The sequence below is a fragment of the Musa acuminata genome, chromosome BXJ1-8 (assembly GCF_036884655.1).
Source record: "Musa acuminata AAA Group cultivar baxijiao chromosome BXJ1-8, Cavendish_Baxijiao_AAA, whole genome shotgun sequence".
Classification (NCBI taxonomy): Eukaryota; Viridiplantae; Streptophyta; class Magnoliopsida; order Zingiberales; family Musaceae; genus Musa; species Musa acuminata.
This window is the reverse complement of record NC_088334.1, coordinates 43,267,001-43,291,337: the sequence shown is the minus strand read 5'-3', so window position 1 is coordinate 43,291,337 and position 24,337 is coordinate 43,267,001. Positions and strand designations below refer to the sequence as shown.

Below are 24,337 nucleotides of genomic sequence, written 5' to 3'. Positions count from 1 at the left end.
TCTCTCCTATTATATTTCTTTAGTGTTTGCTCACTGCAGATAGCAGAAATGCATGAACAGAGAGAGAGAGAGAGTGTGTGTGTGTGGCCACCATGCATGTGTGAGGGACCGGCAAGTCAGCGGGAGTCGCGGCGAGGCGTCGTTTTCTTTAGGGCAGACTGCTCAACAACCCATGCAGCTTGTTTCTTGTTCTCTTCTTTTATTCCTGCTTGAATCTTATCAAATCATGTACCCATTGCTTGCTGTCATGTTTAGGTATGTATCCTGGATCATGAGAGTGGTAATAGGGAAGAAGAGCATGCATGAATGATTGAAGTCGATAGTAATATGTATGGATCTCTTTCGTTCTTCAGAAAAATCTCTCTTTGTACAAGTAAGGAACATGTCAACAGTGGTCTCAGTGGTTTGATCCACATTGTCATGCATTTTATGTAATGATTACTAGCTTGTCGATTGTGGTCAGATGCCAGTGTGCATTGACTATGGATTCTTTGTGGAGACAGATCTATGAGGCACAAGTAGATCAATAGAGGTTCATAGAATATAAATAGAGTTCATTGCTGCTTAATAAGCTATGATGTCTCAATTGTTTAAGTGGAAGAGGGAAGTTATGATGCAAAGCATGGAGACAAAGGACTCAATTGTAGTGAGCCAAGCTCAAGATTCTCTGTAAGACTGGAGTACACATTGCAGTCACTGATTGAATGCAAAACCAAAGAAACATGAAAACATTCATGGTCACCAACACAACACAGACACATGTGTTCCTTTAGTTTGTGTCTACAAAGGTGATCATGTCACATCAATTTGGAGTCACAAAACCAAATTCCTTTTTGATGCAGCAGCAAAGGAAGAATCAGGAACTGGAAACATAAAAGAACATGAGAATGTTGATCTAATCATGCAGGGAAAATGAAGGTGTCCTCAGAAACATCCATGCATATCAGAGAAATCATGAACAGCTATTGTAGAAATTTTCTCCAGAATATGTTTTCCTCAAGTTTATTGATTGGATACATGCTTGTATATTTTCTTTGGCTTTCTCTTGCTCAGTCAATGAGGATCTTTCTGATTGATTTATGTCCCCATTATCCCCTTCTACTTTTATGCTTGTGCAACACAACTTAGACCCATTAGCCAATGATTACACCCTGTCAATTTAAATTTGTCAAAGGGAGGTAATTAGATTAAAGAAGAAACTACATGACTAAAATTAGATCTAAGTGACATGTCAATTCCATATCACAGTGTAAATTAGATCAATGAAGTGCAAGCTTTGGTCTCTGACAACTCATGCATTGTTTGTCTTTGATATCATGAGGAATTCAGAAGCATCACCACAAACACTAATTGACAGATATAATGATTAGTTCACAGTTGATGAACCAAACAGATAGCTATGACTTAGAACTCTTAACAGACATGGGCTTATGAGGAGATGTGTACAAGACTATTTTATGGCTTGATCTAATGGCCAAATAGTACTTGGAATGGGGGAGTACTTTTGGATACTGCCATTGACATCATTTGCCCTTGTGAAGCACCCCCTCAGTCTTTTGAATCCAGTGTCCCCATGGAGTGGCCTACACTTGAGAAGAGTCTCACTCATGGGACCCTTGTGATGTAAAAGGTACACAAGGCATTAAGGAGGGACTCAAACTTGCACAAAGAGAAGTAATAGCACATTAGCTTATTTCTTTTGTAGTTTGCATTGCATTCAATGTAAGGGAGGCATCACAACCCCACCAATCTCCCTCAATCCTCACCTTCCCAAACAAAGACAACTTGTCTTTCTCTGTTGGGATGTGACTCCTTTGTTTCTTCCTTTTGGGCTGGGATGGTGATATGGTGTGCTTGTGCTATCACAACCACTTAAGATGATCTTGGACAAGAATCATTATCATTTTTTAAGTATTAATTGGTTAAGTACTAATTGGAATATGAGTCCAGATAATTTTAATATCATTTTTTATGATACCATTTTTGATAATCTATCGAATATATTTTATTTTTTTATTATAACATCTAAAATAAGTCAAGAGGATCATCCTATCGTATTGTATCATGATGTTACGATAATAAATCTAAGTCTTATTAGGAGAGAGAAATGACCATTATCTTAAGTTTGAGTTCGATCTCCTTGAGCTTGTATATTATATATATTTTTAATATAAGTATCATGCTGTTATGAATTTGATAATAAAAAAAATTAAATATAAATTAGAGTTATCCTAAATGGTGACATGTGGGTAGAGTGATCGGAGACAATGGACCTCATCTGATTAGATCGGACATATGGATTGGATTTGATCGCTTTGGTTTGAAAGAGTAGGAAGACATTGCTATCTTCTTCTTCCTCACAATGACAACTCCACCATACTGTATTGGCCACAGCTCAGAGCTCCCTCACCTGCCTAACCTATCTCTTTCCGATCGAAAAATATGAATAAATTACGAGAAAATTGAGACTTTCTCATTTTTTAAACTAAAAAAATATTTTGTATTATCAAATCAACAAAAGAAGCATACAATTTGTAATGATTTGATGACACATTTTCTATTGGTTGACTCCACAGTAATGAAAAAACACTCTCTATTCCACAGAGAGAGGCCTCATAGTTCCCACGTGCCGAGGCACAGGCACGTGCGGGTTGGGCAGAGGCTGAGGCTGAGGCCAGAAACCAGCGTCCGTGACGGAGTCCTTTTAGAGCTTCCGGTGGCGGTGGTGGTGGCGGATCTCTCCCCCCGTGTGAGTCTCTCTGAGACAGCACTCCGCAACGCAAAAAAATGGAAAGGGCGGAAAGCTCCAAAACCTTAGACCGCCGTTGCTGCTACTACTGCATGAAGGAAGGAAAGCCAAAAGGACTTCACCCACATGTGTTTGCACTGTGCATGATGGTTATAAAACCCCCGGCGTCACGCTCCTAAAGGCCGCAGTAAAAGCTGCACGCAGACGCACTGCCACCACCACCAACCTCGGTACTTACTGCTGCATGGCTGTTTCGGATTCCATGATATCCAAATCAATATATTGTTGTCGACTGCCACGGCAACTGCTCGTTTGTGGAACGCGGCCGATCCATCTTCCATGCTTATGAGATCGTATTAGCTCGTCAGGCTCCGAGTAATGCGAGTGATGATTTTGAGAGGGAAGTTTTACCGCTGTCACCACTGCAGACCCATAAAAGCAGCTGTCAAGGTTGAGAACGAGGAGCCAAAGGGAGGAGAGACCGAAGAGAGAGAGAGGGGAGGGGCGAAGGTAGACTCATCACCCAAAAAGTCTCGGCCTCACAAGAGGAGAGAGAGAAAGAGGTTTCAGGTGGTAGAGGGAGAACGTGCTCCCCTATTTGAGCAGATCTAGATCTATATCTCTATCTATCTACCTAGTTAGACTAAACGCAAGAAAGAGAGAGAGAGAGAGAGAGATTTCTGCTGGGCAGAAAACAACGCCAAGGGCATGCCGGGAGAAGCAACAGCCGACGGTGGCGTTGCGGCCGAAGAGAGCTCCATTAATGGCTGAGTGCCCCGTGTTTACCCCTCTCTTTCTGTGGAAATGGTTGAATACCTCGGTCAGTGCTAGTTTTCGAGAACCACGCACCCTTTTCTCTCTCTGAACACTGAAGTGGAGAATCGTCGTCTTTATCAACAAGTTTGGTGAGTCCTTTTACAGACATACTTCGCTTTTACTGCCTTTCTTCTTCTGATATGGGTGTTGCAATGGTAGCTGAGAAATAATTTGGGTAGAGGAGGAAGAGAGAGAAAGAGCGAGGGAGCGAGAGAGTAGCTTCATGGACGTGTACGAGGCAACGAGGGTGGTGTTGGCGAGGATCCAGTGCTTGGACGCAGAGAACGCGGCCAAGATCATGGGCTACGTCTTGATCCAGGAGCACGGCGACAAGGAGATGATCCGCCTGGCCTTCGGCCCCGAGGCCCTCCTCCACTCCGTCGTCCTCAAGGCTCGCAAGGAGCTCGGCCTCCCTGCTCCCCCTTCGCCTCCCTGCTCCTCCTCCTCCGCCGCCGCCCCTGCTCCCCCGACTCCTCCAGCAGCAGCTGCAGCCTCCCCTTCTCCCCTGGGCCTCCTCGCCCGACAAAACTCCTCCTCCCGCTTCTCCTCGCTCGCTGTCTCCTCCCCCACCTCGTTCGCTCCGCCGCCTGTCTTCTCCCGCGCCGGTAGAGCGAACAGCGCCCTCAATGGGTCCCTGGACGAGCTCCACGGCTCCGACGAGCTCCTCAGCCCCGGCAGCCCCAGCCCCTCTCCGTTCTTTAACGGCGGCTCAACATCCGGTGATCCTCTCGTCGATGAGTTCCACCTCCAAGACCAGCTCTCCTTCCTCAACGACCCAGCCGCCGGCTCTGGTCCGGACAACTCCTTTCATATGGGCCCAAGAGCCGCTGCCGCCGCCGGCGGATGTGACTTCTACCCAGACGTCGGGTGTCGTAGCCCGAGCGGCAGCGGTGACGGACTGCTGTTTCCTTACCGCATGGGATGGGGCGTCAACGGGAACCACCACCGCCGGAGCTGGTCCGCCGCCGACCTCCCCCTCCGTTCGGATGCCGCCGGGTTAGGTTGGAAGCCGTGCCTCTATTTCGCCAGAGGTTATTGCAAGGACGGCACTGCTTGTCGCTTCCTCCACGGTCTGCCAGACGAAAACGCCGCGGCGCTGGAGCAGCAGTGCCCGGACCTGCTGCTGAGGTCCAAGAGCCAAAGAATCGGCAGCGGCGGCGCGACGCAGCTCACGGCGTCCGCTTTCCCTTACTCTCCGCTGGGTTCGCTGCCGTCCTCCCCATCGTCGACAAGCAAATGCCTCGACTTCCTTCTCCAACAGAAAAATGATAGCCAAAGGTAGCAAATTTTTCGCGCTGACATTCGCACATCTGTCTCTTCAACGCGTTGTGATTGTTCACAGGGCGGCGGCGGTGGCAGCGGCACTGATGCGGACGAGGATGGAAAGGAGCGATCTTGCGGGGATGGCGAATCCGGGGTCGAGGCAGATCTACTTAACCTTCCCTGCAGACAGCACTTTCACCGAAGAAGATGTCTCCAACTATTTCAGGTTGATTGTGTCTCGATCGTTCGCTTCCTACCTCAGTCAACAATTGAAATCTGTCTGATCTCTGCTTCATTCCATTTCGAAGTATCTACGGGCCAGTGCAGGATGTGAGGATCCCGTACCAGCAAAAACGAATGTTTGGATTCGTGACCTTCGTCTACCCGGAGACCGTGAAGCTGATCTTGGCGAAAGGAAATCCCCACTTCGTCTGCGATGCGCGGGTTCTCGTCAAGCCTTACAAGGAGAAGGGAAAAGTCCCCGACAAGTGCAGGCACTCTCTCTCTCTCTCTCTCTCTCTCTCTCTCTCTCTCCTTTGCGATCATCATCAATGTTTTTGTGTGAACTCATTCAGGAAGCAGCAGCAGACTGAAAGGGGAAATTTTTCTGGGTGTTCGACTCCCACGGGCTTGGAATCTAGAGATGCATATGACCTTCAGCAACTTGGTTAGATTCTTCATCCTTGAAGCTGAACATTGTATCACTCTTTCTGCTTGTTCTTCTAGCTCTTACCGAAGTTTAAGCTGGACGAAGTAGGAGGAGCAAGGACGCTGTACAACAACAACAGCAGCAGCGGCCAAGAGCTGCTGCTGCTGCGGAGGAAGCTGGAGGAGCAGCAGCAAGTGCTGGAGCTACAGCAGGCCATCGAGCTGCACGCCAGGCGACTCATGAACCTCCAGCTCCTCGATCTCAAGAACCGGAGCCTCTCCTCCTCCACCCCATCCTCCATCAACTCCCCTGCCATTCATGCTGCTCCAGCAGTCACCATTCCTACAGCCGACACAATGAGCAATGGCAGCGGCAACAGCAGCAGCCAAGAACACTCCCCAACTGGAGGTCAGTTTGATTGTGATGAACTTCTAATTATCGGTTAATTGATTCTTCATCACAAGTTTCTCCTGTTTGCATCGTAGGAGCAGATCAGAAGATGAACAGCTCCAATGGTTTTCTCGAGAAAAAGACAATCGACCCTGCTGATAAGAAGGAATCTGACGCTGAAGCGAACCCCAATAAAGATAGCGATATCCACGAAAGGTATCAGACCATTAAACAACTCAACCATTGGTTCTCTCTCTCTCACTACAGTTGCAGAAGCACTAACAAGTTAGCGTTCTTCGTGTGCTGATTGAGTGAGAGCTGTTTCTTCTTCTGTCCCCAAAACATGGACACAGCGCCGAGCACATCTTGCCGGATAGCCCCTTCGCTTCGCCTACCAAATCGTCCATCGCTCTCGATCCCTTCTCCGCTGCCGAAGCGGACATCGCCGCGACCAGTGCTGCCATCGTCAACAACGGGAGCAGCAGCGGTGCCCACCTAATTCCCTCTACGTTGCTACCGTCGACTTCCACCATCGACATGGCTTCCCATAAATCATGCTTCGTCCAAATGCCGAGGTAACGACACTCCTGCCAAATGTTTTCTTGTGGTAGATGGAAGCACGACCCATGTCTGGTTTATATCACAGGTTCTCCTCCAGCCATGGAGCCATTGGAATGTAGACTTGGAGGTGTAGCCCGGTGGGTGAAGAAACCCTCCATAAACCAGAGTAAGCATACGATCAAACATTACGCGGGTTTGGGGTGTTCATCATCGTCATCATCATCATCATCATCATCATCATCATCATCATCAATTTCTGAATGCTTTCTGGAATGAAAAAGCAGTAATGAATCAGATGGTAACTTCTTATAGTGTAAGCTACCTTCGCTTCCCCTTCCCCTTTCCCTTCCCAACTCCCAACTCCTCCAGCTGAGTCACGGAAAGCTGCAACTTCAGCAATCAAGCAATCAGCCAGACTACATCCCTACTTCTACTTGATAGTGTACCAGTCACCACACAGCTGCTGGTTTCCACCCACCAAGAATACTCTACAGGCTCACAAACAACAAACAGGAAAGGACAGACAGCAGACTGAATTCTGTAAAGAGATAGCTCAGTAAGAGAAAAAAGCAGCACAGGAAAAGTACCACAACAAAGAGGAGATGACTGACAAAAAGATACTCAAGTGTGATCATTTGCCTGCTGTCGAGTGGTCTTCTGTTTTCCTTTTGCCATCTTCAATTGTGGCAAATATATAGAGACAAACAAATGCTCAGATAGTTACAAATGGTTTCATCTCCTCCTTCTCTCGTGTAGATCGAGTATATGTCTTTCTGCTTCTGTTCATTCTCTTCCATCTTCACTCTATTTGGTACCAAAAACAAAAGCAGGTGAATAGTTGGGATCAGAGATTACTTCTGTCCTTTTTATCACCCTAATTAATTCCTTCAAAGTGGCACAATTCAAGTCTCTTAGAAACTTGAATTATTAGCCTTTTTTTTCTTCTCTTTTTGCTCCTTCTAGCTGGTATTAGCTTTATGGCACAAGGAACAGAGATGAAAGGAACAAAGTCAAAGCGATATGATGATGTGATGGGACTTCTCCCCCAATAGAGTGGGACCAGCTGTGGATAATTATCCTTATGTGACAGAAGCTTGTGTGCACAAAAATTTAAGCCTATCAATGATACCACTCTACTGAGGCCTTGATTGTTTGGACCTCTAACCTAATTTTCTTGGAAGAGGTTGTCCATAAAGCACAAAAATGGTGAAATATCAATTAAAACAAGGATGTTTTTTGGAAGAAAGACTACAAGTTGGTGATTGCTGGGTGAATAACCTAACAGTTTAAAAGAAATTTAAAGTTTTCTATTTATTTAGGGTTCAAAATAAAATTATGTCAGATGGTTCTTCAGAAGCATTGCACTCCTAGAACATCTGAGAGCATATACTTGTATGCAAACAGTAGAGGTTTCATTGAGGGCTTGAGATGTTCCTTCCATGAGTTGTTTCTGAGCCAACAAGAAGATCAAGAAAGTATGTAATTGAGATTGGCAAGGCTTACTTCTTATAATCTAAGGGTAAGTGTTATACATAACAGTCATTATAACTATTACAACTTTCAGCCTGCTAAGAACTCTGATATTATTTTTTTCCTCCAAGAAAAAAAATGCTGGGATTTTTCAGGGGATGTAATATATATTTATTTATTTGTGGAAGCACTGAAAACTGGCAGTCAAATGATGGGGAAAATGGCAGCTATAAATCTCCACTGACAATGATGAAACAGAACTGTGTATTTTCCAAGACACAATCATGATGATGATGATTGATATGAAGCTTAATCAGACTTAATATTTTTAATTTGATGAGAAAAAATTATCACCTAAGTTGCTGCAACCATAATCTCCTGGCCTAATCCTTAGGTCAAATGTTTTATTTCACACAAAATGAATTGTTATATTGATCCTTGCAAGCTGATCCAATCTCACTGAATCAGATTCCTCATTCATGGTTCCAAACAACAGAGGAATCGAAGTGCAGAACAAATCAACAAATAAACAAAGGATTTGGTTGTCATTATTTGTTCCTCTTGCATTTTCCAAGAAATAAATTAAGACATTCTATCTTTTCTCTGCCCTCTTCTCCACTCGCATGTGAACTCATGTGCTCTGCCTAAATAACTCTTCCTCTACATGTCATAAGAAGCACATAGATAAGTTAAGGATCTGTGAATCTTGATATCAGATCACTTTTTGGCCTCCTCCCTGTAATTGAATTCAATGGTAATAAATAGGATACCGGCTAATTTTAATCTATCTAAATCCAAATATGAGTAAAGAAACTTGATTGAGCTATGTCTTATCTACTCATGTTCATCACAAACCAGAAAATGGTTACACAAATCCAGCTTGAATGGATCAAATAGATAGCGAGTACCCAATAACATCTAATTCATCTGACAACCAGGAAAGACAACACAAAAGATACCTGTAAATTCCACCATGTTCAATCCGAGAGACGAGAGAGTAATCATTTGAGGAACAAACCATCTTATTGCATTTGCCTTTTTATTTATTTTCCTTTTGATATAAATGTTTTAATTGGCATGCAGAATACATAAAAGAAGATACATAAATGTTATGATAAATGTGCAGGTAGACGTGTTTTTCTTGAAACATTTATAACCAAGTCATTGAAGGCTAACACACCAGTGTTTCTAAGTAATGCTGACTTCTCCAAGAACAGCAACGGATGCTTCGACAATGCATGTGTCATTGCGAAGGAATCCCCTTGATGGATTTTGCATATCTTTCCACTCTAGAAACTTGTGCCATCCCCAACCAACACCGCCGGAAGAAAATTGGCGTTGCACTGCAAAAACAAAGCAACTTCTCAGTTTAATCTTATATCGGATGTGGGAGAAGATTGGAATTTGTTTATCACCAACTTGGGTACACGATATCAAAGCCAATCTATTAAAGAAAATAATGAGGACTCAGAGTAGAAAAGAGCTACATACATTATGACATTAAGGCACCATTGATCCTGAAGTTTTATAAGGGCATTTGAGCTATGATTCAAGCAGAAAAATAGTGAGCGCAACCAAACCTGATATCTTTTTATGTTTGCCATCAATTTGGTCCACCAAGCAAAGGCTGTAATCCACATATGCTCGAGTTTTGGAAGGAAGAGCAACGGAAGTATCCAGGGTCAAGAACATAGCAAGGAAGTTTGCGTATGGGCTAGCATTTGGATATAATTGGATACGCCTGAACATGTCAAGAATGAAAGCATCCTATGGTTAATATCTTATGGCAGACAACAAGACTTGTAAGTTTAAAATACAGCTCATGATTTGTATCAATCAAGAAAACCTGCTTAACTATTACTATTGGTGAGGAAAAACCAAGAACTACATAGTTTCAAACTTCAAATCTCAACCCAGCTCATGATTTTTAGCAATCAACAAAGACAGCTCAATGCTTTTGGATGAAAAATCAAAAACCAGAATAACTATAGGGAGATCAAATAGATGCAGATAAAAGATAAGGAATGGAACTAACATACTAGCTGGACCAATAAACATTTAAGAGAAATATACAATGATAATTTAGTCAAAACAGATAATGTGCAGTCTGATTGCAGACTTACCATTTGTAACCCCCTGAAGTAAAAACTTCAGAATCTTGTTTTGCACTCAGTTTCGAGAAATTCTTGATCACCCATGTATATGTTTGAGGGGTTATTTCCTTCTTCAGGGACAAGCACTCAGAGACACCTTCTCGTCCTAATTTGCATGCAAAAGCCTCCATGACTTCAGCACCGAAAATGCAACAATCGTTGACTAGTAGTCCAGATTTCGGATCATTGAATTTTTTTAAGGGGACCATACAGCATAATCCATATTGAGATGTGCCATGGAAATAGCATTCACCTGCACATGATAATACCATGGAGCATTATTATTACCACCAATACTATGATTATGGTGACATCGAAGAGTGAGACGGCCTACTTCCTACCGATAAAGCTTCAAAAAATTATTATGATCCAACATATAATTTTCTTTTGAGGAACATATCTAGTTACAGCATACATACACCTCAACTTTGTAGATAATATGTTTAAGAACTTATGCGACGATTCTAAAAGATAATACAAAAAACACTCAAGAGAGCATTTGGCATTTTCAGTTGCATTATGCGGTAGTCACAATATTCAGCTTTATCTTGCTTGAGCTAAAGAACCCACTGAGGTATAAAATAAACATGTTAGGGAATATCAATTTTGAGCCTCCTAAAAAAAATTGCGAATTAAATGAGTCAAGCTTTTGCCCATTGCTTGTAGAAAATGCTAGTTAAATTGTGAATCCACTGTCATTCATCCGAAAGCTTGAGCTGATAAATGGAAATGAATCTAACAATCTTTAGTATAAAAATTCCTCATGCATGGACTAGCAATCAAGCATTTATATATGTGCATCTAAGCAATCAAGAATACTGAATTCTACTGCATATACTTATTTACATCTGCCAACCGCATAAAAGTGCCATGCAATAACATCAAAGTATTGCAGCATAGTCCTCATAAAGAAAATGGTTATCCAAATCTAGTTTGCCCTTAAGAAATGTGGATTGAAGCTATAGAGACAATACTTAGGTTAATATTTGTAGACTATATGGTTTGTGATAAGCAATATCCCTTTAAATCTTTGTCTTCATGATTATATGTCTTCTATATTTCCTTAGCAAATACATGTCCATCAATATATGCAGATAATTACCAGATATTTAACAAATTCTGCCATATCACTTTTTGGTTTAGATGTTACCTTCCTTCTGTATATGCTCCCCATATAACTGGTCATACATCAACAGTTTGTAGATTGCCTTGACCACCGAACCAGTAGAAGATGATGCTTCAACTGAGAATAGGCAAAGGGAGAGAGATTTCTCAGCATCTTCTCCAGACGATTTTATTTCCAGCTCCAACTTCCTGCAAGTGTTGCTTGAATTCTTAGATGTCTTTATGAAACTTCTCTCTGTTAGTGTTTATACAAGCATCTAAAAGAATCATGGGGATATTACCAGTAGACACATCTTGAAACGCCATTTACTGTATTTTCTTCTTGTAAAAAGATTAGATGATTGTAAATCATGGTTAACTGAAACAAATGATCATACATCTTGAAGGCGTCTTGGCCTCAAGCTCAAGTAGATTTCGGATAGGCAGGTTTTTAGTGGCATAACATGCCGAGGAAGCTTTCTTCCAGGAAAATGAACTCATGAGAGAATATAAGCAGAATGGATTAAACGGCAGCTACAAGCGACATACCAAACCATTGGTGAAACAGTGAGTACAGTTCACGCACAAGGCAAATGTTTGCATTCTTTTCTGCGCTGAAAGGCAAGAGACTTAGAAAGGACCGAACTCAAACTCACCAGGTGAAGCCACAAGCTGAGAAGTTGCCAGAGGAATGTGTTTCCGCAGTTTGATTCAGAAGGGTAGAGAAACCCTCGATCATCCACCTGAATGGATTAGTCTTCTCACCTGCCTTCTTCTCTCCACCTTCTGTTAAGATAGGAACGTACCGAGGTGAAGTCGAAGAACGGGACGAAAGCACTTTGGCCATCACTCCGGAATCTACTTATCCCCTAAATCTAACAAGTCGTTTGTCTTATATCCATCTCAAATCTATCTCTATATATAGACGAGTATGTACAGACAAAATCTAGATTTGAACAGTCGGGATGTTTTACTTGGCTTCCATGCAACAAACACTATTGTTCTTTCCATTGAATCCATTCTTTCTTAGGTATCGCTGTCAATCGATTCTTTGGCCACCTACCAATTCTTATACCTTTCCACTCTCAAGTTAGGCAATCAGCACAATTATAGACATTATGTTACGAAATATATTCATCCTCGAACATTAATGGTTCAAACACACAATAATATTAATGTTGGATTCATTCCCATCAATATAATTGATTCTTCGCTACAAGACGTGCTATACAAACATTCTACACAGAATCTAAGTAGTCTTACCGAGTTTTAAGTCTCCTTCTCTCTTTCCATGGATTGTGCGACTCGAACACAGATGTTTACAGTTCCAAAATGCATCTGCCTTCACACGACCGGCAGCAAAAGGTTTTCTTACGAGAAAACAGCGGAGACTAACCACTCGTGCTGGCAATTTGCATTGCTTTAAGCGTTCTTTCATTGTGTCGATAAAAGAGACATAAGACAGACATAAGAATCATCAGAGTATCAAACATTTCAGCTGTTCATTCGTCAGGAAGAGACAAACGCCAAGACAAATACGATATTATTAGTTCTGCTAATTGTGTTAATGCTCTAATGCACTGATTGCATGTACCTGAAGAACACAAGCAGAAATAGGGAACAAGACACAAAACACAACTGGTACGTGAATTCTTACAACTCGTATGACATTCCTCATTGAAGATTAACATCCGCCCCACCATTTGTTCAAATAGTGCGCTGACTTCTCGAAGAACAGAACATGCAATATTTCTGAACTATGGACATCTTTCCGCTACAAAATCTGTTCCATCGCCAACTGAACTCCTCAACGAAAATTGATTTTGCCCTGCAAAAATAAAAGCAAATGGATTCTCAATCTGGATTCTTCTTATGTTTGCCATTGAAATGATCCAGCAGGCAAAAATTGAAATCCACATACATTCTTGTCTTGGAAGGAAGAGCAACTGGATTATCCAGGACCAAGTACATAGCGAGGAGGTCGGTGTATGAGCTATGAAAGTCGAGAGCTCAAAGGTTAGAAACAAGACTTGTGAGTATCAAACCCAGTTCACGATTGGTAACAACCAAGAAAACCAGCTTAACCATTTCTATTGGTGAAGAAAAACCAAGATACATAGATTCAACCATAGAATCTCAAACCAGCTAATGATGTTTAGCAATCAAGAAAGCCAGCTCAATGCTTCAGGATGAAAAAACAGAAACCAGAACAATGACAAGGGGCTAAAAAAGATATAGATAAAACAGCAGAAATGGAATCAACATAATTGATGGACCAATGAAAATTTAGTCAAAACAGATAATGTGCAGCATTATTGCGGATGTACCAGTTGTAATCCCTGGATGTAAAAAGCTCAGATTCTAGTTCTACACAGTTTCGAGAAATTCTTAATCACCCAAGTATAAGTTTCAGGGGTTATAAACTTCATCAAGGATAAGTACTCGGAGACACCTTTTTGTCCTAATTTGCATGACACATTGTCAAGATGTTGGATCGTTGAATTTTTTTTAAGAGGACCATACAGAATAATCCACATTGAGAAGAATCATGGAAAGTATATAGCCTTCACCAGCACATGATGTTACCATGGAGTACTATTATTACCACCGATAATATGATTACGGTGGCATTGAAGAGTAAGACAGCCTACTTCCTACTGATAAAGCTTCAAAATAGGATTAATCTAAGAGGTCAATATGTGGTTTTCTTGAAACATCAATAAACAAGTCAACAAAGGGTAATACACCAGTGTTCTAAGTAATGCTGACATTTCCAAGAACAGTAAGGGATGCTTCGACAATGCAAGTTTCGTTGTGAAGGAATCCCCTTGATGGATTTTGTATATCTTTCCACTTCAGAAACATTGGAAGTCCCCAGCGGCCACTCCCTGAGGAAAATTGATCTCGCACTGCAAAAACAAAGCAACATTTTAGATTAATAATACATCCGAAGTGGGAGAAGATTGGGATTTGTATACTATTAACTTACGTACATGATATCAAATGCAATATATTTAAGAAAATGACAAGGACACGAGTAAAAAAAGATGTAGATACATCACGAAGGATACTAGGGCACCGGTGATCCTCAAGTTTTATTAGGGCATATGAGCAGTTAATATAATAGATATATCAAGTTAATAAGTCCATTTGTCTCACGTCTGATTTCATGGCAAATGACTTTTCTAATAAAAACATGGAATTGGATGAATCATTCAAGCAAAAAACTAGCAAGCGCAACCAAACCTGATATCTTCTCATGTTTGCCATTGATTTGGTCCACCAAGCAGAGGCTGTAATCCACATATACTCAAGTTTTGGAAGGAAAAAGGATGAATTTATCCAGGACCACAAACATAGCCAAGAAGTTTGGGTAAGGTTTAACATTTGGATATAAATTGATATGCCTGAATATGTCAAAAATAAAAACATCCTGTGGTTAATATCTTATGGCAGTCGAGAGCTCATTGGTTAGCAACACCACTTGTAAGGAAAAACCCACTTAATTATTACTATTAGTGAGGAAAAAACAAGAACATCAAAGTTCAAAAATTAAAATCTGAACCCAGCTCATGGTTTTTAGCAATCAACAAAGACAGCTCAATGCTTTTGGATGAAAAAATCAAAAACCAGAATAACAATAGGGTGATAAAATAGATGTAGATAAAAGATCATGAAAGGAATTAATATACTAGCTGGACCAATAAACATTTGAGAGTAATATACAATGAAAATTTAGTCAAAACAGATAATGTGGAGTCTGATTGCAGAAGGGTGTAATCCACATATACTCGAGTTTCGGAAGGACAGAATTATCCAGCATGAAGAACATAGCGAGAAAGTTTGTGTGTGGGCTAACATTTGGAAATAAATTGATACACCTGAACATGTCAAGAATGAAAGCATCCTATGGTTAATATCTTATGGAAGACGAGAATTCATAGGTTAACAACGACACTTGAAAGTTTAAAACACAGCTCACGATTTGTAACAATCAAGAAAACCTGCTTAATTATTACAATTGATGAGGAAAAACCAAGAACTATATAGTTTCAAACTTCAAATCTCAAAACCAGCTCACGATTTTTAGCAATCAACAAAGAAAGCTCAATGCTTTTGGATGAAAAATCAAAAACCAGAAAAACGATAGGGAGATCAAATAGATGCAGATAAAAGATCAGGGATGGAATTAACATACAAGCTGGAACAATAAACATTCAAGAGAAATATACAATGATTTTAGTCAAAACAGATAATGTGCAGTCTAATTGCGGACTTACCAACTGTAACCCCCTGAAGTAACAACTTCAGAAACTCGCATTGCGCTCAGTTTCAAGAAATTCTTGATCACCCATGTATATTTTTGAGGGGTTATTTCCTTCTTCAGGGACAAGCACTCAGAGACACATTCTCGTACTAATTTGCATGATAAAGCCTCCATTACTTCAGCACCAAAAATGCAACAATCGTTGACTAGTAGTCCAGATTTTGGATCACTGATTTTTTTTAAGGGGACCATAAAGCATAATCCATATCGAGATGAGCCATGGAAATAGTCTTCACCTGGACATGATATTACCATGGAGCATTATTATTACTACCAAAACTATGTTAACAGAGTCATAAAAGAATGAGACTGCTTGCTTCCCACTGAAAAAGCTTCAAAATAATATAAAGATACAACATATAAATCACTTCTGAGAAACATATTCAGGTATGACATACATCTCAACTTTGTAGCCAATATTTTTAAGAACTGATAAAACAAACAAATAAGATAACACAGAGAATACTAAAGAGAAAATGAATTTATGCAAAGGATTTAAATCAATCAACAACAACATTGCTTTTACCTTAGAAAAATCCATAAACTATGTTGGTTTAGCAGCACACAGAAATGAACATTAAGTTCAATGTAATAGATGTTAGCTGCAATAGGTAACTAAGAAAAAATAATCATTATGATGACAACATGTGAATAAGGAGAGAGTTGTCTCCTGTCATACCAATGAATACCAGTACTTTTCATATTGACACCAGAGAAACAGCTGATGGACAGAAAACAAAACTATAGAAAAGACACCAGAGGAAATGAAAGAAAGGATACATATTCACAATTCAAGCAAAGCAATTGGCTATTTCAGTTGCAATATGGGGTAATCAGAATATGCAACTTCATCTGTATCTTGCCTGAGATAAAGAAACAATTGAGATATAAAATGAATATGCTTGGGACTAATTTGGAGCCACCTGGAGAGTGTTGAAGATCCAAATAGCCACTAATGAATAAAATGATTAAAGAATTTAAAAATTGCTCGCATAAAAATGCTAGTTAAATTATGAAACAACAGTCCTTCATCTGAATGCTTGAGCTGATACATGGAAACAAATCCAACAAAATTTTTGGTACAAAATACTCCACACATGGGCTAGCAAACAAAAATTGTTATACACGCATCTCAGCAATCAAGAATATTGAATTCAAGTATGTAAACTTATTAAGACAAATAGCAATATAAGTTACATCTGCCAACTGAATAAAAGTGCCATGAAATAACATCAAGGCATTGCAGAATAGCCCTCATCAAGAAAATTATTATCCAAATCCTGTTTGCCCTTAAGAAAGGTGGATTGAAGCTTTAGACATAATACTTAGGGTAATATTTGTATGCTACATAGTTTGTGATCAAAAATACCGCTTTCAATCTATATCTTCATAGCTATATGTCTTCTATATTTCCTTAGAAATACATGTCCATCAACATATTCAAATAAGTAGCAGATATCTAACAAATTCTGCCATATAGCTTATTGGTTTAGATGTTACCTTTGATCTGTATGTGCTTCCCGCATAACTGGTCATATATCATCAGTTCATAGGTTGCCTTGACCACCGAACCAGTATTAGACGACACTTCAACTGAGAATAGGTAAAGACAGAGAGATTTCTCATCATCTTCTACAGACGATTTTATTTCCAGCTGCAAATTCCTGCAAGTGTTTCTTGAACTCTTAGATGTCTGCTAGTATTTCTACAAGCAACTATACGATTCAATGGAATATATCGGTGTTGAAACTTTTTTTTTTTTTTGTAAAAAGATTAGATGATTGTAAATATTGGCTGACTAAACCAAAAGATCATACACCTTCTAAGTGTCTTGAGGCGCCTCAAGACTCAAAGTAAATATGAAAGAATCAGGTTTTTGGCAGCATAACATGCTGAAGAAGCATTCCCACAGGAGAAAATAGTTAAAGGAAGAAAATAGATAAGCAGAATCATTCAAGAGCAGCAAGTCAACTTGATAGCAAGTTCAGGTTGACATGCCTCTTAACCCAATTGTGCTGAACCAGTGAGTAAAGATTGCACACAAATTACATGTTTCAATGTTGGTAATGAGAAGCAAGGGAGTGAGTAAGAACCCAACTCGAACTCACCAGGTGAAGCCACAAGCTGCGAAATTCCCAGAGCGGTGCGTCACTGCAGTATGGTTTAGAAGGGTAGAGAAACCCTCAATCATCCACCTGAATGGATTAGTTTCCTCACCTTCCTTCTTCTCTCCACCCTGTGTTAAGATTGGAACATATTTAGGTGTCGAATGCACTTTTGCCATCACTTCAGAAATCTTTTTATCCTCTAAATCTAATGAACAGTTTGTCTTAAGTACACCTCATATCTATGCATCTATATATAGCAAATCAAGATATGAACAGGTGGGATGTTTTACTTAAGTTCCATTTAACATAAACAATTGTTCTCTTAATTGAATCCTTTCATTCTCAGGCATTAAGGTCAATTTATTCTTTGGCCACATTCCAAAGCACAAAATCTTTTACCTTTTCCACACTAATTAATTAATGCACTCCATTGGGCATAGTGATAAACACATTCATCCTTAGATATTATATGGTCAATTTATTCTTTATCTCATCTCGCTTATTAATGCTAATTAATAGTAGTTGGGAAATGTGGCAGATAAAGTTACCTTTCTTCAATTCTGCTCATCCTTTAGCCATCATTCCCAATCCATTCCTTTACCCATATTCCTAAGCATCAGATATCCTACCAGCCCATCAAACCCATTGCTTACCTCTCTGTGAGCCTTTGAGATTATTACTTTTGGCTATTTAAATTCTATACATAACCCAAGCAGTGTATCGAGTTTAAGCCTTATGGCTGCGATCTCTTCTTCTCTCTTCCATGGATTGGCTGACTTGAACATTGCACAATGTATCAATCACAATTGTCTACAGTTCCAAAATGCACCTGCCTTCACATGAGCAGCAGCTGAAGGTTTTCTTGGATAAATGTATGTATGCCTAAGAGAGAGCAGTAGCAGAGACCAACCCCTCGTACTATCAATTTGCACTACATTAAGCTTATTTCATGGTGTAAATGAAAGAAATATGGGCTAACCAAGAAATACGAATCATCAAAGTTTCAACAATTTCAGCTGTTCATTGATCAGGCAGAGGCAAATATCCAGAGATATACAATATAAGAGTTTGTTGCAACAAGACATTACATTAGTCACATTATTCCTGAGCATATTAATTCTGCTCTAAGATTGTTCATATGCACAATATCACCTACCTGGAAGATGAAAACACTAAAGAAGAGAGGAAAAGACACAACAAAACAACATTGACCCTCCTTATCATAGGTGAATGTGCATATGTATTCCTCGAACCAAAGCTTGCCTCTCTGTGGTTGAACAGGGTGAGACACTGACAGGCGCTATATCACTGGTAGCTTTGTGAACTATCGAGACTTTGTTTCACCTGATTTGTTGCTCCTAAATGTCGAGAGAGAGAAGAATGACCTGGTTGCTGAAAGTAGTGGCAAATATTGTTAAGAGCTCACAAAACTGAAGGAAACATTTAATTTAGGAACATTGACAAATGAATTTGTTGTATCGAAATTTTACCCTTAGTCGAGGTAGCTGCTGATGAAACATGGCATTCCTGAAACTTGTCAGAACCTGAAGAAATATAATTGCTATCGTTTCATAGAGCTGCACAAGCATTCACAAAGCATACGTACAATAATAATAATAAAGCACACCACATAGTTGGATTTACTAGGCCGTGCCTCATCGGAAGACATAACTACTTGGGGTTAGCATGCATCATTAACTGGCAGTATCCACTGAACAGACTAATCAAATAAATTGAGCAGCAAGATTGATCAAATAGGTGTAGCAAAATGCTTAAAATGTTTGCTTATTCAGTGTTCCCAGGATGATGCATGGAGCTATAAGTTTTGCATCAGTTCACTTGATTAAAAAACATATGATCTGTTTCTTCAATAGACCAATGCTTAATTATTTATTCTCATAGTTAGAATACCATGTAACAACATTAATGTTTAGTGCTGCATGCTGCAATTTGTTCTTTCTAACATCCTGAGGAATAATCTATAAATACCATATTTTTAACTTTTCTGGAGATGGCTATGGCCAACTAAAATAACTTGATGGTCACAGTAATTAGGAGTGTTGTTGTTGTTGTACCTGATAAGACATCATGAACTCCATGATACTCAACTGCCCTCTTACTTGAATTTCCATCACACAAGCTTTCATCAGGCATGGTTTTCTGCTGGTCATAGCTTTTGGGTTGAAGGGCAGTTTTTCTTATCGTATCCAAATTCTTGGAATATTCTGTATCATCGTCTCCTTCCGAGAAGACAGATGGGCTGGCCCAACCAGTCACATTTGCCTCTCCCTTACTCTTACGACCAAACTTTAATAGCCTTTTCAATCCTTTGGGTGCATCTTTGTGATAGATCATTGCAGGAGGGTTCTCAGCATTTCCCCACTCGATGACCTCTGGTTCGTTGCTATCAGCTTGAAGCATTTGGGATAATGAATGTCGGACACGTGGGCTTGATAGTGGCAGTGGTGCAAACATGGTGGAGACAGAGGCTTCAGATAAAATAGTGCCATTTCCAGTGGAAACCTCCTCACATTCCACTTCCACCCAAGCAGCTGATGAGATGCCTATACTCTCATCAGGTTGGATCTCAGCAACAGGAGGTTCTACAGAGTTTTTCAAGCCATTATCCACTTCAGCTAAACTTTGATCTAGAGTTTCTGCTTTTCCAACACTTAAATCATTATATTGCAAAGTATCTAAATCTGCATCAACATCATTTGCTTGTTGAGAAAGGTCAACCTCCACTACCTTAGCAGTTGATTCAGTGATCTTAAGTATAGGCTCCTTTACTTCAGCTTGATTAATAGTGTCACTTATCTTTGATGAAGCATCAGACTGAGCAACTTTGGTCTTCGTTATCATGGGACCAACACCAGGCCTAGTTCTAGTGCCTTTTTTCAAGAAGGGTTTAGCCTCCAAAGGAACAACACTACTCTTCTTCGTGACCTTGTTGTAGAAACTTGGCTTTGCTGTCACTGTACCAGAATCATCTTCAGGAGGTAATGGAGCATTGGCTTTCAGAGTTTTGTGGATTCTTGGTGTTGTTTTCTGCTTCTTTTCTCCTTGAACTACTAAAGTTGGCTTGACATCAGTTTTGGCTTCCAACTTACCTTTTGGTTGATGTAATATCCTTTCAGTTTTGGAGCTTGGTGGGGTCGGAGAAGCTGTGGGCTGTGACTTCCGGCGGCTCAGATTGGCATTAGCAGAAGTCACTCTAGGAGAAGTTTTAGCTTGTTGGACTCCACTTGCCTTCAGGGAAGTTCCAGATGACCATGAAGCATGTGTAGTTGGCAAAGATGATGTTTTTGGCAAAGATTTTCTGGTTGCTGTTGCTTTTGAATCTTCTTTCTTGTGTAACACCGGTGGAGATGAATTTCTTCGGGGTTGTTGGGAATTACCGGACCAGTCAAGTTTTCTGGTAGAGACTCCAGATTTTGAGACCATAACTGCTTTGCTTTGTTTAAGGGTTTCTTGTAACACCTTAAGTTGTGTTTCCATCACCGGATGCTTATTGACGTTTTCTGCTCTAAGTTTCTCATCCCTTTTCTCCTTATACTGACTATAAAAATCGCCTCTCTGCTCATTCGAGACAGACAGAGATCCACCACAACCACCATTAGTGCCTCGGTAATTGCCAGGCCTTCTCTCCATCATATTCATTAGCATTTGATTAAGCTCCTCTTCTTTCCTTCTACTCGACTCAGCTGAGGCAGCTACTCTGTCATCAGTTTCTTGAGCTCCAGATATTACTAGCCCAGGAGAACTATCCTTCTCTAAGTGTGGAGATTTAACAATCTGAACAATCTCAGATTCAGTTGCACTAAAATTACCTGAAGGAATATCAGACTCCACCTTCACGTCAGTCAATTTATTATCTCCAACCCCAAGAACCAAATTGGCACTAGTGTCTTGTGATGTGGACTCGGAAGCATTTTCCTGAGAACGAGTTAGAGATTCACTCATTCCAACACTCCATCTTCTTAAGACAGGTTTATTGGTACTACTGGAGACTTCTCCTAAAGCTCTTCTTTTCTGGACATCCAAATTTTGATCTTTCTGTTTGCTTTCAAAGAGATTAATTGCCTCTTGGACACTCATCCTTCTTACCGTGTTCTCAGGTTTCTTAGTTGGCTGCTCTGTCATTTCATCCCTGCTGCTGTTTTCATCTTCATCCCTGTTGGAGGCAATTCTTTCCCTCGTAGGAAAGTAATTGAGACTCTTAATAGTCAGTGCAGTAGACCTGCGAGATCCAGATCTTCCTATTTGTACTCGTCGCATGGGAGAAGCAGATCTTCTAGGAGTTGCAGATCTTATAATAGGTCGACTTCTTTCAGTAATTGCCTGAACTTCATCACTAGACTCAGAGGACTCCTCACTTTCTGTTGAGCTCTGCCGCTCGACATGTGCAATTTTGACTGGTGAGATGCCAATGTTAATAGAGTTTGTTGCTTTACCAAACTCTATTGTAGTATCCTCAGAGTCTTTCCTTGTGTGATTCGAAATCATTGAGGATTCCATCGGTTGTACTTCTGATCAATGACAAGTATTTTAACAAAGGATTCCTGAACCCAAGAAACAAAGAGATAGAATTACAAAACCTCAGGGAGAATAACAAACAGATAACACAAGTAAAGCTGCAAAAAGTACCAAAATTATAGCTAAAGTTGAGAAGAGAATGATGATTAATAAGAAAAAAGGGATCGATATGTAGTGCTTTGACCTCACAGAACTGCTTCTTGAATCTGCTAGAACTGAAATATGACAGATGCAGACTTGAGAAGAATATGAAAATTTTAGGTCATCAATGTCTGGAGTACTTGTTGAAAGAATATGGGTAGTAGACAAGAGTATCAAGAGGTATAGTGCCAAGATATTCTGATGTATCTATGGCTTTAGAACATAAAACACATGGTTAATTTTCAGAAATTCAGATCTAACGAAAGCAAAATTAGTTATTTAGGCAAATCACAGGCTGGAAAGGTCAAGAAGAATATTCGTTAGTGACCATGATGTTCCTGTTCTATGCCTAGATGGTATCAGGATATGTTCTGTGGTAAATCTTTGACAACGTACCTCGAATCTCTCACATCAAAATGCTGCTAAGTCAGCTATCTGTTTGACAGATAAAGTGACACCTGCAGCTCGATTGAAATAAGTCACTAACTCTTCTTTTAGGACCATGAGTCTCAATTCCATTGCTCGCAGCAATTAACCATATAAGGTTTCAGAGCATCCTAAATTTGATTTGGTTTCTTTAATGAATTAAAAGAAAAGGCTAATATCCAAGGCCCTCTACGATTATTATCAATGTCGATTCCAGCGGTTGTTCCCATGAATTATCCATTGCTGTTCAAGTTTCTTATCCTAAAGAAAGCCGAGTGGAAACTGCAACTACAACTTCATCTCAACAACAATGTGAAGCAAAAAGCATGATCAAGCATAAGCTGGAACTTCAGACCTAAAAAGATTTTATGTCCAGAAATCAGTCAAGAGACAGAGCACATTAGTTTAGTTCCTTATTATCCTTTGAGAAAAAAATATAGGAAGAAGCATATGGTCATTAATTCAGCTATAAAATTACAATAATAACCAAAGAATCACGAAAGAGAAGAAAAATGAAACATAGTATGTGAAACAAGCAGGATCTTGAAACGTAATTAAGATTCTCTCTTTGCAGTGTAATCAAGCTTCTTTTTTTTCCTCTTCTGCCCGAACTAAAAAGGCACATCTATTTCTCACTTCAATTATAAATAAATAAATCAACCAAATATACACTACGAAAGAAGCACTGTGTCAAAAGACCAACAAAATGGACTTCCAAAATGTGTCGGATCACCGATCCCCTGATCACACAAATTTGCAGTTATGAAAAGAAAAGGAGAAATGTTGTCTAATACAAATAAAAATCCTTCTTTAATTTCAAACAGAAAGATTCAGGCTCAACATGATCTAAAACACCATTGCAGGTATCCAAGCCAACCTAAATGCGCAAGTGTGAGACAAACACCCTAACCTTTGAGCCAAGAATCAGATAAAACAAAAGAAAGCCCCAAGATCTACAACGTATTGCCTAATTCAGCCGAAAGGACAGCCCGAGATCGAATCTTGAACACCAACACCGACGTCAATCCCAGTAAGGCACACTCCAACGAGAAAAACCCAAAAGCGACGACACAAAATTAGAGTTCAAGAAGCACGCGATTAAGAGATCCAACCTGAGCAACCCTAACGGCTCGACCGCACACCGCGAAGCGAGAGAGTGAAGCGAAGCACACCCACTCAAGAGCGCAACATGCCTACAGAACAATCGATCGGCGCAGTCGCCACCGACCTTGGCTATATTTGCAGCGTCTGCCTCTGGCATTTAAACGTGCCATAAATAACGGGAATTCTTCCTTTGTTTTCTACCGAGACGTCGCCGTCACGCGAAAGCGACGGTTGGTTGTGGAGCGGTGCCCGCAAGCTATTTGAGAAAATGACTTTAAAGCTATGCCCTTTGGTCTCTCATCTATAACATTATGAAGACAGAGACCTTAAAAATGCCATCTTGCTTGTGGCGAACGAGCCACAGAGAAAGAATTGGACTAATTAGATCATAATGAGCTTCTTCTGTTCATCGATAGCTGCGCCAAGTTTGGTCTAAGCAAATTAGGATACAGAGGATGACAACTGCTGTCTGCAATCACCGAGGAGAACAGCAGACAACCACTGGCAACGATGATTGTATGATTTGGGTTTAGTTCCGTA

At 40.3% G+C, this 24,337-nt stretch overlaps 3 protein-coding genes across 7 annotated transcripts; 1 reads left to right on the top strand and 2 right to left on the bottom strand.

Moving 5' to 3' along the window:
* The first annotated feature begins 3,052 nt into the window (after positions 1–3,052).
* Positions 3,053–7,183, top strand: LOC135587984 (zinc finger CCCH domain-containing protein 53-like). Of its 4 annotated transcripts, none has more exons than XM_065079885.1 (9): positions 3,053–3,654; positions 3,725–4,843; positions 4,908–5,054; positions 5,137–5,322; positions 5,404–5,495; positions 5,586–5,885; positions 5,963–6,083; positions 6,221–6,442; positions 6,514–7,183. In XM_065079885.1, the coding sequence occupies exons 2-9, from the start codon at positions 3,789–3,791 to the stop codon at positions 6,545–6,547; spliced, it is 2,157 nt and encodes a 718-aa protein (XP_064935957.1). In that variant the 5' UTR covers positions 3,053–3,654; positions 3,725–3,788; the 3' UTR covers positions 6,548–7,183. The 4 variants fall into 4 exon arrangements, with proteins under 4 accessions (XP_064935957.1, XP_064935956.1, XP_064935955.1 ...); XM_065079884.1 differs by having other exon boundaries at positions 3,054–3,654; positions 3,745–4,843; positions 5,583–5,885; XM_065079883.1 differs by having other exon boundaries at positions 3,055–3,654; positions 5,583–5,885.
* A 1,737-nt stretch (positions 7,184–8,920) lies between these two features.
* Positions 8,921–17,885, bottom strand: LOC103995394 (uncharacterized). The gene is made up of 9 exons (XM_065194237.1): positions 17,591–17,885; positions 16,983–17,146; positions 15,436–15,718; positions 13,925–14,064; positions 11,812–12,013; positions 11,202–11,365; positions 10,022–10,304; positions 9,479–9,639; positions 8,921–9,241 (listed from the first exon to the last, which is right to left on the bottom strand). The coding sequence occupies exons 1-9, from the start codon at positions 17,764–17,766 to the stop codon at positions 9,087–9,089; spliced, it is 1,728 nt and encodes a 575-aa protein (XP_065050309.1). The 5' UTR covers positions 17,767–17,885; the 3' UTR covers positions 8,921–9,086.
* A 706-nt stretch (positions 17,886–18,591) lies between these two features.
* Positions 18,592–24,131, bottom strand: LOC135587983 (uncharacterized). Of its 2 annotated transcripts, none has more exons than XM_065079882.1 (4): positions 23,806–24,131; positions 19,666–22,119; positions 19,081–19,134; positions 18,592–18,982 (listed from the first exon to the last, which is right to left on the bottom strand). In XM_065079882.1, the coding sequence occupies exons 2-4, from the start codon at positions 22,106–22,108 to the stop codon at positions 18,915–18,917; spliced, it is 2,565 nt and encodes an 854-aa protein (XP_064935954.1). In that variant the 5' UTR covers positions 22,109–22,119; positions 23,806–24,131; the 3' UTR covers positions 18,592–18,914. The 2 variants fall into 2 exon arrangements, with proteins under 2 accessions (XP_064935954.1, XP_064935953.1); XM_065079881.1 differs by having other exon boundaries at positions 19,666–22,152; positions 23,806–24,129.
* Positions 24,132–24,337: the final 206 nt, after the last annotated feature.